This window comes from Capra hircus, unplaced genomic scaffold (genome assembly GCF_001704415.2).
Source record: "Capra hircus breed San Clemente unplaced genomic scaffold, ASM170441v1, whole genome shotgun sequence".
Lineage (NCBI taxonomy): Eukaryota > Metazoa > Chordata > Mammalia > Artiodactyla > Bovidae > Capra > Capra hircus.
The window spans coordinates 6,700-24,185 of NW_017189669.1; the positions used below are offsets into that span (position 1 = coordinate 6,700).

Below are 17,486 nucleotides of genomic sequence, written 5' to 3' on the forward strand. Positions count from 1 at the left end.
GTTTACAAAAAAGAGAGGGTCTCTTAGGGATGGAGGGAGCTGGAAAAGATAGATGGATAGGTGGATACTTGCACAGATGAAATGACCAACAGCCATCAGTGGAAAGATCCCATAGAAAGAAAGATCTCTGGTCAAGGAAATCGTCTTAGTCCCAGTTCTGCCCCTCTCTCTAGCACACAGATAATAGCACACTTTCTGCCTGGCATTATAATAAAGAAACAAACAAAATATAAGTGTCGAGTGCTTTGAAAAGCATACTGCATTATGTTAACAAAAGCTATGTCAGCTAAGGTGTAACTCTGACAAAAGCATTTTCTTTTGGCTTTATCCAGTCTTCCCTTTCAAGCCCTGACATCTTTGACTCCCCAAGTCCTGAAGAAGACAAAGAAGAACACGTTTCGCTTGCACACAGAGGAGTGGACGCATCCAAGAAAACGTCAAAGACTGTTACCATATCCCAAGTGAGTGGCCAGCTGTGGCGAGGGTATCCTGACAGCACGGGACCCCTGCCTTTTCGTGTCTGCTCTGATGATGCATTATAAACCAAACAAAGAGAAACAGATGCCTTAGTCATGTGGAGCTGCTGAAACAAAGTGCCGCAGATTGGGTGACATAGAAACAACAGAAATTGGTCTCTCCCATTTCTGGAGGCTGGCTGCCCGAGATCAGGATGCTGGTGTGGTTAGGTTCTGCTGAGAGATCTCTTCAGGAGTGCAGACTGATGACTACGCTTTGTATCTTCATATGGAAGAAAGAGGGTGAGAGAGCTCTTTGGGGTCCCTTTTAGAAGGGCAACAACCCATTCATGAGAGCTCCACCTTCATGTCCTAATCGCCTTCCAGATATCCCCTGTCCCAATACCATCCCAAGGGGAGTTGGGGTTTTCACATAGGAACTTTGGGAAGACACATTCAGTCCATTACAACACACAGCACAAATTTTTTGTCATTCTTTGGTGACAGTGATGACTTTGGTCATCAAAATCCCCAAGGAATGTTACGGTCTCCAAAACTGAGCATAATCCCATGTTTTCTCTTATGGCTTGATCCCCTTTTCATACCAGCAACCACACACACATGCACACACACATATTTCCTCACACACCATCACCATCACAACCACCAAAACAGTTTCACAAAGATTACATGAAATACGTTAAATACTGTGCCCTCTGCCTACAGATTGTGACTTTTATGTTCAAAACTGGTGGTGTCACAAATTACAATTGGCAGTTCATGAATTTGAATAACTAATGGGATTTCTTACATAAAAGCTTATCTGGATTCATTTATTAGGATAAATTTATAGTCTAAAAACATTTTAATTTCACTGCATGCCCAGGGATGGTATAGCTCTTTTATTATTGGCTTATGAGAAACAAAGAACACATTGTTTAGCAACTGTGTGTGGCTTCTAAAGGTTATCCTAAACAAGTTCCGTTCATCCTGTGATTGTGAGGTATGATTTTAAAATGTCACGTTCTCATGCTGAGAGAAGCTGGTCAATTGAAGTTATTTTCGGTAAACATTAGCAACTACTTTCTGTCTAAAAACAGAAAGCAGAAGTCATTTTTAAGGCACTCATAGCAGGAATTAACACAAAGAAATCAAAGGTGGTGTGAAATTTTCCTTCTCATAGATTTACGGATTTACATGTATAGATTTTCTTAAAAAGTTGATATAGTCAGCAAAAATATGATCCTATAAAGCAGATCAATTGTAATATTCACAAAACTGAAGCAGTCTGCCTTTATAAAAGGATTCCATTTGTAGAAATTGGATTTAGATCCGTTTTTTCTGGTGACCAGGAATGCCTAGAGTTGCCCTCTCTCCCACATCTCTGTAGCGACATCTACTGGTGGGCATTGGCTCTTCACATTTCTGAGTTTTCACTGTTCTGTTCATTTTTCTTTCCTGGAGTTGTCATGTCTTATTTATTGCTTCTAGAAATTCCTCTTGAACTAACTGATCAGGACATTTGGTGGCCTGTACTCTGTGAGGGCTTATAACAAACACATGTTAGCTGAAGTGATTTTGGAGGGTGAGTCACGTAGGAAATGCAAAGAGAAGCATCGATCCAAGAAATGTCTGGAAGTCACTGTGAGGACATGGGTTGGTTGAGGGACATATGTGAGAATGCAGGGTGGGAAATGAGGAAAGGTATGAACTTGGGAGTAGAAAAGAAGCAAAGAAAATTGGGCCAGGAGAGAGGACCCTGAGACTCGGGCACAGGCAGCCCTGGTCACATTACCAAGCCTGAGGGTCCAGCTGATATCAAGGGAGGGTAGTGAAGCTCAGTTCTGCCACTCATGAGCTCTGAGACGTGGGGGATTTCTCAACCACATCCCTAAGCCTCAGTTTCCTGCTCCATAAAGCCTGTGTGCCAGCTGACCCTCGTTTCAGTTGTCCAGCCAATGTCTGGCATATAATTAGTGCTCTGTAAATGTCAGCCCCTCGCCCCTCTTACTCTGACTCCTACTAACAATCAGCACAGGATGGTGGCGCATTCTCCCTGGCAGCAGAAAGCGATTTTCTCAATGATAACTTGGCAGAGAAAAGGCGAGCAGAAAGACTGGGAATGATGGCCCATCTGCTTCTGGCTGACTCTGCCCAGTTTCTCCCTACAGCACAGCCTGAGTCCAGGCTCAGCCTCCTCACCATGCCAGCCCAGCCCCATCTTGGCTCCAGCCCTGGGCGCCGGCTGCTGGAGGGAGTCCCGGCTGTGTTGCCCAGCGTCAGCAGCAGCCTCGACTCCCTCACCTCCCGCCATCCTGTCTACTCCCTCCCCCAACCCCCACTATGATCTCACCTCCAGAGGCCTGTGGCCTGCCCCTCTTCCCTCCCACCCATGTCTCTCATGCTCCCTGTGCCCTCCTGGCCCCCTCAAGACACCTCTCCAATCAGACCTCCCTGTCTGTCTCTTCCATCTTCATGCTGGGCTCTTACCCTCAAGAAATCTTCCAGCTCAGGGTCTCCCCTGTCTTTGAAAGCAAATCCAACCCTTTCTTGATCCTATCTCCTGAGGCTTCTCCTTCCTTTCTCAGCCGAGTATTTGCAAAAGGAGTTCTAAATCTGCAGGCCATGCCCCTCACCTCCCCTTCAGCTGCCATCCTGCCTTGACCAGAATTCTCTCTTCCTTGGCTCCAGCAATCAGCTCCCCTCAGTTTTGCTCTCAGCACCTCTGGAAGCTCCTCCAGGGGGCCCTCTTCTGGTCTGGCTCCATCCCCTCTCTCACCTCTCCATCTCAGCCCCCAAGAGTCCTCCCCCCTCTCTCCACCTCTTCAATCCTGGGCACCTGTAGGCTCCATCAGGGCCTCTTCTCTTGCCGTTCTGTGTCGTCCACCCCCATGGCTTGCACTTCATCTGGTGATTTCTCTGGCCCAATTCACTTTTTCAGTCACTGACTCTGCCCATTGGACTTCCCCTTCGGCTGTCCATCAGGCTCCTAAAATTCAGTGTATCTGAAACTGAGATTGTTGTTTGGGCTTTCAGTCTGTTCTTCCTCCCATGAAAGGGTCAGCCTTAGTGCCTCCTTCCGCATCCCCACCCGCGGCCCTTGGTCTTGTACTTCATCTCACCTCCTGTGGCCTGTCTAGGACCACATCCTCGTGACTGTGGGGTGTCTGCTCCGGGAGGGCAGGGCTGCATCTCTTGTTTGAATGAACCTGCCATTGCCACATCTCTCTAAATTGTCTTCTCTCTAGACTCCTGGCCACTGCCTGAGGCAAACCCTCACTGTGTCCAGCTTTCACTATATGAGAGTTCCCAGAAAGTGTCTAGATCTCCAGACCCGCCAGCCCTTCGGCCTTTCTGCAGCCACGGTGACCTTTGCTTGGCAGCCGATCTTATCTCTTTCCACAAGCCCCCTGTGCCTCCCTAGCCTTAACTGTCCCTGAGGGCACACCCCACCTCTCTTGCCCCCTGACATTCTAGCTTCCCCTGACTGCGGTTCACTCTTTGGTCTCTAGGCCTTTGTCTCACACTGCCCCCTCTCACACCCATACATGACGTGTGTGGTTATGTATGTAGTCATGTATGGATGTGAGAGTTGGACTATAAAGAAAGCTGAGCACCGAAGAATTGATGCTTTTGAACTGTGTTGTTGGAGAAGACTCTTGAGAGTCCCTTGGACTGCAAGGAGATCCAACCAGTCCATCCTAAAGGAGATCAGTCCTGACTATTCATTGGAAGGACTGATGCTGAAACTCCAATACTTTGGCCACCTGATGCAAAGAACTGACTCATTGGAAAAGACCCTGATGATGGGAAAGATTGAAGGGTGGGAGGAGAAGGGGATGACAGAGGATGGGATGGTTGGATGGCATCACTGACGCGATGGACAGGAGTTTGAGTAGGCTCCGGGATTTGGTGATGGACAGGGAGGCCTGGCATGCTGCAGTCCATGGGGTCGCAAAGATTCGGACACGACTGAGCGACTCAACTGAACTGAACTGCCCCCTTCTGACCACCTCCTGGTCCTCCTCCTCATCCTGGTACCCTCCCTCCAGGACACTGGGTCTCTCCTGGGTGCTTCCCTTCCTGCCTGTGCACTCCCCTGTCATTTGCAGTGTGTTGGTTGGTCTGTCTGCATCTCACTGGGTTCTCAGCCCCTTGAAGGTCAGGAAAATGTTTTACTCACTTCAGAGTCTGAAGAGCCTAGCAGGTCCATGGGCCTCTGGACAAGTACATTAAATCAATTAGGAACTACCTGTTCAGAAAGGTGGTCAAATTTAAAATACATAAAGGGACGAAGGCAAAAGGAGAAGGGGGCAGCAGAGGTTGAGATCGTTGGATGGTTATCACTGACTCAGTGAACATGAATCTGAGCAAACTCTAGGCAGCCGTGGAAGACAGAGGGGCCTGGCATGCTGCAGTTCATGGAGTTGCAAAGAGTCAGAGCAACTGAAGAGCAACAAGAGGTTGCTTGCAGCAAGAAGGCCCTTGAGGGCACATGGAGAAAGGAATGAATGGGTGGAACATGTGGAGGACTTTGGGGCAGGTGATGTAGACAGGGTGTCGTAGTAAACAGGGCAGGGTGGTGCCCCACATGCCTCCCTGGCCTGAACCCTGTCTGTCCTGCCTCATTGCAGGTGTCCGACAACAAAGCGTCCCTACCACCGAAACCGGGGACCATGGCTGCGGGCGGCGGCGGGCCGGCTCCTCTGTCCTCGGCAGCATCCTCCCCTCTGTCATCCTCCTTGGGAACAGTTGGACACAGAGCCAACTCCCCATCTCTGTTCGGCACGGAAGGCAAACCAAAGATGGAGCCTGTGGCCAGCAGCCAGGCAGCCATGGAGGAGCTGAGGACGCAGGTCCGGGAGCTGAGAAGCATCATCGAGACCATGAAGGACCAGCAGAAGTGAGTGTCTGCAGCCCCTTCTCAAACCACCTCCTGGGGTGCTTTCCGCAAGTCAAGGATGAGTTCTGCCAGCCTGGGTCCCAGCCTCCCTGGGGATAGGCCAGCCTCCCCCAGGATGATGGCAGCAGGGGCGGGAATGGGCGGGTGAAGCCCAGAGGCTTCAGGTAGCTCAGCCACACCTGGGAAGGGCCCAGGCTGGCCGCAGGGTGGACGAGGAGGAGTCAGCCACGAGGACCAATGTGCTGAGCAGGCTGTGAAAAAGATCTTCACATCCCCAGAACACATGGTATGCGCACGCACCACTGCTTAATCAGCCCAGCGGCCTTCTGGCATCAGCGAAATTGCCATTTCTTCAGTTAGCTGCCTTGTGTAGGAACTGGCTTGCATTTAGGGACACAGAGTAGGAAAAAGATGCAGGGGCTCTTTGAACCTGAGGCTTGACACTCGGCACACACACCCCACCCAGGACACTGCATGCAGCGACAAAAATGGTAAAAGGGCTAGGAGTCGGGAGGCACTTACCCGAATAAACCGAGGTGCAGCGCGTTTAGGGGCCCGTTAGCTCTTTCTGGAGGGAACAGGTGAGGCACCTCAAGGAGGTGTTTCCTGAAAGGGTCTCCAAAAGCGACCTAGCAGCCCAGCTGGGGAGCAGCACGGCGGCTTCACAGGCACCTGCAGCCATGCCCTGGGGAGGACACCTGAGGGTGAGCACCTACCTGCCACTGAGTGTTCATGTTCTTCGGGGAATTATTGGGTTAAACCAAGTTAGTTTCTTTAGAGCACTGCTCAGAGCCTTCACTGTGCCTGGGAAGACAGAGGCTAGTATGTGCGGTGTTTCCCAAAAGTACATCATCGTCTTTTCCCCAGAGCATTCTAAGATAAGGCTCCTGTGGAACACTCTTTGAGCCCTGTGGCTATATCCTGCTTCTGTTCCGCTCAGGCTGGAGGTGTCGTAGGAACCCATTCCCTGCCTGGCAAGGGCTCATCAGACAAATATGCAGAACTGCAGGATGGGACTAGAACGGGTCTTGAAGGGCCAGCCAGGCTGCCCCTGACTCCTCCAAGTCCCCAGCTCCTAGCTGTCCTTGCACAGGAGAGCTATGGGTACCCACAGGCCCCATCCATGTCCAGGCAACAGGCGTCCCCTGCCTAGACAGTGACCCCACAACCCCAGTTTGTCCCAGAGCACTGGTTTTCAGCCTTCTGACCAAGATGAATCAGCCACTCCTGGATCCAGGGCTTCCTGCCTTGGGGCCCTCCTTCTGGGAAGTGCCTAGAACTTTCCTGCATGTCTGAAATGCCCTGTGCCTGAGTCCTGAGTGCAGAGTCACCAGTGCCTGGGGGCTGCTCCACCCCATGTTGCTCTCTCCACTGTGAAGCCTGGGCGTGGTCGGCTGGAATTGTGCTTCCCCAGCCAACTTCTTCTCAAATCAGACATCACAGTGGCTCCTCTCCAGGGCCTGGCCTCCCCGCCCCGGGGTGCTGGGTCCCCACCAGTCTCCCAGCTTAGCTCTCTGTGTCACTTTCCATGCAGCGTTCAGCTCAAGTCTGTGCTGACTCTCCTCATTCCCAAACCTGAAGTTCTCGCCTCCCTGTTCTGTCCTGGCTCTTCTCCATCAACTCCCCCATTGTCTCCCCTCCTCATAGACACGTACCTTTTTTCACTGGTTCAAGACGTAGCAACTTCCTTCACACCTCCTTCTCCAATGAACTCCCCTACCTGGACTTGATTCCCTCCTGGAGTCGTGCCGTGTGTTTCAGGCCCCATCTTATACTTCTCTCCTAAATCCTAAGTAGGGCCCACTGAGATCATGGTACACAGCGTGTGCATGAATAAATACACGGACAAAGTGTGACCGGTGCATGTCAGAGAACCCAGCGTGTCAACCACAGTGCTAGAACACTGGTCCAGCTACAAGGACCACATGGCGTGCATCTGCAGCGAGCAGATGCCGCACAAGGCCTCTGCGGCCTTTGCTTTTTAATTTCCCAGTCTAGTTTGCACACATGCACATGTAAGCTGGAGTGTCTAGTACCCTCAAATGGAGCACAGCTCTCTGACCAGAGTTAGCATGGTTGTAGTGACCTCAGTGTAGAGCCTGGGTTTGTGAGATGATTCGTTTCATTCTACTTCATTATTTAATGTTAGAAAGGGCACCGGGCTTTGTGTTCTAACTTGTGTCTACCTCATCTGTGACATAATTACTATATCCTTAGTTCAGTTCTTTGACCTGCAAGTTTTCAGGTGTTCCTATTTGTAGGATTCTGTGAAAATATCTGAAAACATAATGCTAACCTTTTAGTAATTTAAAATTCTGTGAAAATAAAGGAAATATATATACATATAGAGGTGTGTGTGTGTGTGTGTGTATATATATATATATATATATGGGGAGCAGTAAAATTTCTGCAATGAATATTTTTAATGTAAGTACATGTAAAGACTAGCAATTCTAGAAGAAAGGACTAATGAGAGGGAAGACAACCAAATACAAGCCTGGATACCTAGAGACTAGACCCTGGGCAAATCAGGCCACCCCCCTGAGTCTCAGTTTCCCTTTCTTCTTCTAGAAGAAGATTACATTAAGGGATTTCCAAGGTCACGTCAGACCTATTATTTAATGGCTGCATATTTGGGGAACCCAAAAGTAATGGCCTTTCTATCTATACCAGGCTCTAAGCCTTAGCCATACAAAGAAAATAGTGTAATGTTCTGTCCACATCTTCTTTGTAAAAGGAACAGATGGATTTTGTAGTAATAAGAGATTTCTTATCTCCTGTTATAGAAATTTGGGCTTTGTTTAATGTTACTGCCATTTGCTTTCCAGACGAGAGATTAAGCAGTTACTGTCAGAGTTGGATGAAGAGAAGAAAATCCGGCTTCGGTTGCAGGTGGGTCCCTTGGGGTCCTGTTGCCCCATGAGAGGCTCAGTTGAGGGTGGGAGCAAAGTCCAGGCTTTATTTTGAAAATAGATGAGAGTTATTTTTCTACCGATTTAGATGGGCTTCCTGTGACAGTTGTCTTAGAATGACACAGCCTTACTTTCATCCCCTCCTGGGACCCAGGAAGTCTTGGAGAAGGGAGGCATTAGCAATTGTGCCCCCAGTTGGGTTTCTCATTTGGAATCCATCTCTGTGAAAACTACCCCCCACCCCGCTGTTTCCGGAGGCCTCATTGTCATAACTACCAGAGAGTGTGGGGCCAGGGAGACCCCATTGGTGTTTCTGTCATGCAGCCATTGAAGTTCAAAGGACCTCAGCCATTCACACTTCGTGCCTGCTCTTTATTTCTCTACTTCTCCCTGACAGCTGTGTCTGTCCTGCAGGGCATCAAAGCTCTGTCCCCCTCTGGCCTCTCTCTGGCCTAACTCAGCCATGACCAGAGGGCAGAGCATGTAGGAGTTGGAAATGGTGGGCTTTCCGCTCTCACGCAGTCAATTCCTTTGGTGGTGACTGGGATCCATAGTGTTTAAAGGATCGGTGACTGCATGCCATCACTTTGGGAGTGCTCATAGACACCCCCTTGGGCCCAAGCACAGTGGCCTTCCAGCCCTGCCAAGTGGTCCAGGGTGTCAGGACAACCTTCTCTACCCTCTGACCAAGAAACTGGAATTATTGTTGTATTTTTGTTTTTGACAAATTTTGGACACTTGTAGCTGGAGAATTCAAACATCTACCCTCTCCTCGAGCTTTGAGTCGATGTGCCTATTCTTTTGGCTTATGTCATTTCTGGCATCGTGATCAACTCTTCATTCAGATACCATTTCACCCATTTCACCTTTCAAACTGTCAAGTTGATTATTTTCTTTTAATCAACCAGGCTGCTTATCTTTCCAGCTTTTATCTAGCCAGCCAATTGATTGTGATTTTGTTTGGCTCTTGTTTTTCCTTTGTAGATGGAAGTTAATGACATAAAGAAAGCTCTTCAATCAAAATGAATACTTGATAAATGAAATGTTGCATTATTCATCCCGAGTCCAAGACTCAAATTTTCTGCCCCAGCCAAAATAACCTTGTGCCAAAAGATTAAAGGTTTGCCTCAACACATCCCTGTTTGAAAGATTAGCACAAAAGTCTTGATAGCACAACACAAATTCCATCCAAGAGGAGATTCTTCCCCATGGTATAGTCCTGGGTCTGGCACTGGTTGTGACTTAAACAGAGCAAATTGTGCTAAAGGCTTTTTTACTATGAGATCTCACACGAAACGAAAACTCAGGCAGTTTAGTCCATAGTGGTACTATTTTGATGATATTTTCCATTAATAAAATGTAATTTTAGATTCTTCGTTTACAAGCTTTATAATTTTATGATTTTTTTTTAAATCGTGTTTTGACACAGATTTCCCCAGTGTTTGTACTACACACAGTCCGGAGTGAGCGTCCCATTCTTTTCGCTTACGTGGAAAGCTGCCTCGCTCTGTGTCCCCCTCAAGGATTCTATTACATATGCAATTTTAGGTCCAACCTGTCCCTTCTCCTGCCAGCAAACCCCACCACCCTAAGATAAATTTTAGCTTATATATGATGGTATATTTACAAAAAGAGAAAGAGAAAATCTGGTATTTGCAATGATCTGTGCCTTCTTTTTACCACCCTCTTGATTGGAGCTTTTGTGATGCAGCTACCATGATTTAAAAGACACACACACATTTTTTTTCTAGCCACTTATCAAAGTCCACTAGAGGCCACTGTCTTCAAAGCTTCCCTCGCCTAACCAAAGGTCCTAAGAGGAGACAGCTGTGAAGTTGGGCGCGCTCTTTGGTACCAGCTGTGACTTTTAAGTTCTAGTTTTAGGTTCATGAACTAGAAATGTCACCCCTGCTTGATTTTTCATCAGCCAAGTTAAACCCCTGCTTCCTGTCCTTTGCACCTTTTGAGTGAACAGAATATGCATTATTAAAGCAAAAATAAATAAAAGTAAAAATGAAAACCAAGGGGGGGGAATGTTGTATTCTTTCCTGCACTGGGTCCTCGTGTGTGCTGTTGTGGAAACTGTACTCACATGATGTCATTTGCCTTGCTTTCTTGTAACCCTTTCCTCAGGTCCAAGAGAAAGGGGGGAGGCGCTTGTTGAAGTGTAGCCATTGGCTCGCTCTTGCATTCCTGGAATTGCTTTTTCCGACCCAAGGAAACTGGTGTTTGCTTGTCTGCTTTATCTCTGTAGCCAATGAAGAGTTCAGCCCTAGACTCTGTAACTGTTTTCTCATCCTTAGCTGAAAATAAGGGAAGCATACAGTATTGCAAGACTGTTTGGGGATTGGGGTGTGGGGGGTGGTCCCTTCATGGCCCCTGAAGATGTTTTATGTGTTTCTAAAAAGCTGCTTTGTCCATTTCCTGAGTTTTAAAGTGAAGCTACTAAACATCAGTAGATTCGCACAACGACAAAGACTGAGAATTGGTTAAAATGAAGGAGTGATGCCAAAAAAAAAAAAACCCAACCCAACCACATGTTGATTATCAAAAGTATTACAAATAAACGTCTCTTCCTCTCTCCCTTCCTTCCTCCTCCCTCTCACCTACATACTCAGCCTTGTTGCTAGAGGCAGCTACTTTCTCTAGAGTATTCACAGATCCCTGGACACCCTGGTCTTCCAGGTGGGGTTCCGGGGTGAGGGCATAGTTAAGGGATGGAGTGTGTAAGGAAAGAAGCTTCACACCCTTCACTCTCACGTCTGAACATACTGCCTTTCCAGCTACCTTGCCCTCAGTATGCTGTGGGCCAGGAGCACCATGTTTCTGAGTGACATAAAACGTTCCTGTGCTTCTAAGAGTTTCTATGTTAAGTTTGAAGCCTTCAGAGATTCCTGCCACCTAATATAAGAATGAGGATAGGATTCTTTTATGTTTGGATATCTCACTCATTATGAAAATCCCTAATGATATAGTTTTATATAATGTGTATACAGACGATTGTGAATAGTTAAATTGAGAGGTTGGAGCACCCTTGTGGGGCATTGGTGACCTGGAATACAAGAGGGATGTTACCTTCTCATAGAGTCATTGGCTTTCAGGAGAAGGACAAGCAATTCTAAAAAGAGAAGTTGGCATATGCAGCTTCCTTCCTGCCCTATGGGCTAGCCAGCAAGAGGATTCTACAGTCATGGAACTCGATGAGCCACTGCCTAAACAGCCGCCATCTTTACAAAATGGACCCATCAAAAATATTGAAAAGCTTGGAAGTACCACTTCTGAAAAAATTCTTTTGCATTCAGCATGGACTTGACCAGCATCTATGGAGATTATTTTTTTGCTTCATTTTCTAAAGTTGTATTTAGAAAAGTCTTAAGTATTGTGCTTTGTAAAGAAGATGATTAAAATGAAGTTTTGTGAAAATATTTTTGTTCAAAGTTGTCATGGTCCAAGAGGAATGATATCTTGGAATTCAAGTCATTTTTCTCCATTTTCCACAATTTGATTACTCTCAGATAAATGTCTTCAGAAGACATGGAATATCATGCTCCTCCCTCATCTTTCCCTAGTGAAGAGAAATAACCCATTAAAATCTGTGGCTGTGAATTCCATTTCCAAGTTGTTTTCTTTTACTTTCATATTTAAGCAGAAGATTCAAGTTAGGTCTAAATTCTTTTTAGTGTAAAAATCATTAAATTATTATTCAAATAATTGTGTAAAGCCATTTTTATTCATGCACAGCCCTCTAGACAGCATACTCAAGCACACTTGTTTCTCCCATAAAGACAGCCTGTACCTGTGATCACGTGTGTGTCTTTGCTTACTAATCACAGGCTTTTTATTTCCTTACATAACCATCTCCTGGATGGGAAAACCACAGGGTATATAATTTATTGCTTACAGTTGCCATGATCTGTATAAAAATAAGCCCCAGGTCCTACAAAGGCCTTTATATTGTAACCTGAGGTCATCATGATCTCCTTTTTTTGTGTGTAATATTAGGTTTTAGTCCTCTAGTTATTTTATCACAAATTAGTTATTTTACCACAAATTAATGTCAAGATGTTTTAGCACCAAAGGGATTTGGTTAAAAAAAAGAATAAAAGCTTTTCTCTTTGGTTTTGTACAAATGAAAAGTCTAACAAAGCAATGCTTGTGTGGGTGATAGGTGTCCAGTGTGGCTAATTGCAGTTTCCAACAGAGCGAAGGCTTGCTCTTTCGACCCAAGCCAGAAGAATAAGATGCCATTCCCCAGACTGGCTCTAATGAGGAAACACAACGATCAGGGCAGAAAAACTCTTTCCTGGCCGGAAGTAAACGGCCTCAGTGTGGTGTGAACAGAGAGGAGCCCTGTCTCTTAAGGTGTTGAGCCTTGGCTGTCATTCTTAGTTCTGTCGCTAGGCTTTCCCAACATGTGGAGCAGAAGGCAGTGGCTGAAGCCAGGGAGAATCCATGAAGCAGCTGCCGATTCCTGAGGTGGTTTAACTTCATGACTTTTTAAGTGACCCCGAACTGGAGTGGCCATGGAGCAGCCTCTCCACATCAGTGAAAAAGTGAGTGCAAACCGTATCTGTGAATTCAGAAGCCCCAGTAAAATGGGCTATTATTGCTTTTTTTCTTGTTGGAGTAATAGGTGATAAATATCTTCAACAAAACGATAGAACAAGGTAACCTAGTAGGTTGTAACTAGAATTTTCTAAGGAAAAAACAGAGGGAAAAAACTGACTAAAAAAGAAGAGTTGAGTTCCTGGAGAACCAGGTTCATGGGACAGTCTTATTTCAATGGCAACAGATTTAATTAAATTATACAAACAGGGCCATTTAAATCATGAATGCTTCCTTTCCTTCTCACCCCTATAGAATGACTAGTTCTCCAAGAAACTAAGATGTGTCAGCAAACTTTGAGCGCTTTGCTGGGCAAGTGCCCTGGAAATGCAAAACTTCATTATAATTTGTGTAAAATTTTTTTAAGGTTTAAATTATTTATTTTTATTATTTTTAATATAAATTTATTTATTTTAATTGGAGGTTAATTACTTTACAGTATTGTATTGGTTTTGCCATACATCAGCATGAAGGGTTTACAAGCCAACTGTTAAACTAACCAAGCTAATAAAGTGATTCAAAGGTACAGAAGAACCACAAAGAAGTCAATAGCATTTCCAAGATTATTCCCTAAGAGAAAAACAGAAATGTCTTCAGGGAAATGGAGTGGGTTCTCTTGAAACTTCATGAGTATTTCTTAGTGTGAGGCCTAATCTGAGAGAACAAGGAACTTGACTGGGGCTGGAGCTGTAGGTGAACAGGGACCCTTCTATGAAACACCCACCTATCCCCCCCTGCCTTGGCCCAAAGAGGCTCTCAAAAAAAATGTTCTTGTTTGTTCTCAATCAAGGCAGTCTCCATGGAGGAAGTGAATCTGGAATGAAGAGAGAAGTCTCAAAGGGAACTTCGGGCCTGGAAGGATAAATGACCTGCTTTTACAAGGGTGCGTCTAGTGCTGAGAATGTGGCAGAGAGTGATGAGAAAGACAAAAGGAGGCAGTGGAGAGAGTGAGATGCTTTGAGATAATAGGGGCCACCACGTGCTAAGGTGTCCCATGTCATGCCTACCAATGAATCTTCTAAGGTTTAGAAGACCAGAGTAGTGACCATAAGTTCAAATGTGGAACTCACTCTGTTACCTTGAGTATTTTTAGCTAACTTACTTTTTCTCCAATTGTGAAGCTAATATTATACCCAGAGTAGAAAATAAAAATTGTAAAGAGAAAGGCAGAAAGTATTTCCACATCTCCACCACAGGGACATTGGTAGGATTGTGCCTTCTTGCTTTCTTGGGGTTGGGTAGGGGCAGTTCCTGGCCAATATGGCTGCATGGTCTGGGCATTAAGATTATCAGAACATAAAAAAAGAGATGTAAGAGGCTTTGAATTTTAAAAAACAGCTGAAATTGTCCTAATTTTATTCAGATACAGCCTTTAATAATTTTGGTGTCTCCTAATGGAAGTCATTCTGTGTCTGTAGTTTTATAGGTTATACTTAGTTTATCATTTCTTTGCCATTAACTTTTTTCAAAAGCATGATTTATAGTAGCTGCATAATATTCTGTCTCTAGATATGCCAGAGAGCATTTAAGTAACCTTTTCTGGAACATGTGTTGAGTGCTTATGATGTGCCGGACACCATGATAGTTGCTGAATGCAATGTAGAGCCTCTCTTCAGGGAGCTCAGATAAGCTCAGGTAAGCAGGCAAGTGTTCCGCAGTGAGAGAGCGTGACCAGAGAGAAGTCCAGGGGCTTTGGAACTGCAGAGCAGAGGTGCCCAACGGAGCCTCGAGGGTGGAGAGATCAGGGAAAAGACTTTTTTTGGTTAATTCTAGTTTTTTATGTTATAAAGTTATGATGAACACCTTTTGGCATAAATCTATGTCCGCATTTCCAGTTTACCCTTAAGGCAATTCCTAGAAGTGGAGTGTGAGTTACCTGAGATTATTTAGCAAGGATAGTTTTTGCCTGAAGATAAACAGTTGAGGGACTTCCCCAGTGGCTCACTGGTAAAGAACCCGCCTGCCAATGCAGGAGATGCAAGAGAAGTGGGTTCAATCCCTGGATCAGGAAGAGTCCCCTGGAGTAGGAAGTGGCAACCTCCTTCAGTATTCTTGCCTGGAAAATTCTATGGACAGAGGAGCTTGGCGGGCCACAGTCTATGGGTTGCAGAGAGTCAGACATGACCAAGCGACTGAGTACAAACATAGTCAAATTAACATTAGCATGCAAAAGTGACTAGCCACCCATCTGCCCCTAAAGTTGTAGTCACCTAAACCTCCCTTGGTGTCAAGTCTGGATCTCTTCCTTCTGGCTAGTGACTTCTCAAACGTCATGTCTAACCTGAGGCCATCCCTAACCTGCTAAATAAAAGAGCAACAATAGCCTTAGTTCTCCCTCAGATTCTCCTATAGAAGCGTGTTTCATTCTGTTTTAATCACACACACACAAACACAGTTACTTGTTTTCTGTCTACTCTCCCTAGAATGAAGCCACCATGAGATAGTGACTTTATTTTCTTCACTGCTATGTCCCTACCACCTGAAACATTGCCAAGTGCATAGTAAGCACTTGATACATGTTTATTGATTGAATAGATGAATTGGTCATTGTGACTGAGGCCAATTGGGATTTATTCTATACATTTGAGCAGCCAGTTTTACCTTTACTAAAACTCTTTAAGTGTAAAACTGTAGCATTTGGGAGGATTCATGACATAAGAAAACAGTTAATAAAGAAAGCCTTCAGAGGTCCTTGTACCTGAGTCTCACTCAACACCTGGACCCAAAGGAGTGTGCTAACATCACCATGGATCTAGAACAAGTTCACAGGGTCTGTACACCGTCATCTCTAAGACTTTCATTGGCTATTATAAAGCTGTGGCTACCTTTGTTTAAAGACATAAAGTATTATTTTTTACTTAGATTCACTGTGCAGAATGGATTCAAGAGTGAGCATATTCCTGAGCCTTAACTGTTGACAGTTCTCTGAAGTCAGCTGAGAACCTAATCACTGCCCCCCAGGACTGACCATTTGCTGTCAAAGTGATGGATAAGAAGGACATGTACATGTGCCCTGAGCCTCTGAGATATGCCATAGGGTTCTTGGGGTGTGATCCCAAAAAAAGCAGTAGCATCACCAACCAGGTAACTGGTAGAAATGAAAATTTGTGGGCCCTGCCCTCAGCCTTCTGACTCAGAAACTCTGGAGAAGGACCCAGCAATCTGTGTTTTAATGATCTCACTCTCAATGAATTGTGTGTAGAATAAACCTTAGCAATCTTTTTCAGAAATCTCTAGTTAGACTTTGGCTGCAGCAGAACAGGGTGCACCCTCCAGAAACTATGCCATGGTCTATTAGGTTAAACCACAAGGAATTGACATCTGTAGGTCAAATATGGTTGAATAAGACTTCCAGTTTCAGTTCGGAGATGTAGAGAGCTGCAGGATGTCCTTCCCGTGCTTCCAATAAGAAGAAAGCTAGAGAGACTGGAAAGTAAGAACTAACTGAGTTTTAAGAACAGCCATTTTAAAATCTGGAGAGACATAAGCACTTTTTTTTTGAGACATGGGACCTGAACATTTACTTACCAGGGACGGAAGCCACCAGATACTATGGAAATGGAAAAGAATATCAAAGTAGAAAATAGAGCAAATTTCTTGAGGCTTAGTGTGGTCTAGCTTGAGAGCACGATGCTCCTGGGGAGAGGGGTTAAAACTTTTTGCAGACATTTCCTCCAAGAACCCCTCTTGGCTCTTACAGAGAGGATCACAGAAAATCCAGAGAAAATGTATGGTGCGGGGTTGAAAGTACTGGCTTAGGAATCACTGAGAATTCCAGTCAGACCCTTCTCCCTTAAGGAGCGAAAGGCTTATTCTGCAGCAGAGAGGACATGTCAAAGGGCACTGGTGATATACCACCACAGCTGGAGGAGTCAATTCCACTCAGCCTCGATTCTCATCTCGCCTAAAAAAAACAAAAATTAAATCTTCAGGGAGAAGGGCCTCAAGGCTGTTGATTGAGAATGCTGTTGGATACCCACTGTATCTGGGGAAAGAGATGGAGGAGGGGCAGAAGCAAGTGTGATGAAACTGAGGCTTAGATTATTAGAGACACTCCACCATGCCCCACGAGTACACTAACAAGACTCCGGGAATAACAACAGTGGATTACAGAAGTAAGAGCTGTAAGAAATAGACTAGGGAACAGCACAAAAGGAAGCCCCCAAACCAAGAGGAGGGACCAAAAAAGATCACTAGAGGAATTTAATATCTCTGATGTCCATAGAGACAACAAACTTGAGCATGACCACAATATCTACTGCCTTATACAAAATGTGTGGCTTTCAACCAAAAATCGCAAAGCATGCCAAAAGGCAAGGAAACAGCCTGAAGAGACAAAGCAATTATCAGAATCAGACTTAGACATGACATGGCTGTTGGAAGTATCAGAGAATGAATTTAGAATGATTATGGTTACTATTAATATGTTAAAGGTTCTAATGAAAAAAGTAGATAAGATGCAAGGTCAGATAGGTAATTTCAGCAGAGATGGAAACTGTAAGAAAGATTCAAATGGCTAGAAGTCAAAAACAGTAACAGAAATAAAGAATGATGGTTCATCAGCACTTAAATATTTATATTTACTTGAATAAATACCAGGACTGACAAAGA

The 17,486-nt window shown here is 45.2% G+C and overlaps 1 protein-coding gene across 1 annotated transcript; it reads left to right on the forward strand.

Moving 5' to 3' along the window:
* Positions 1 to 332: 332 nt before the first annotated feature.
* Positions 333 to 11,695, forward strand: LOC108634607 (SH3 domain-containing kinase-binding protein 1; the record flags this gene model as incomplete). The annotated part of the gene is given in 4 exon segments (XM_018044650.1): positions 333 to 461; positions 5,090 to 5,358; positions 8,187 to 8,250; positions 9,255 to 11,695. Coding segments are annotated over 4 exon segments (504 nt in total), but the record flags the coding sequence as incomplete, so codon positions are not given.
* Between the last annotated feature and the right edge of the window lie 5,791 nt (positions 11,696 to 17,486).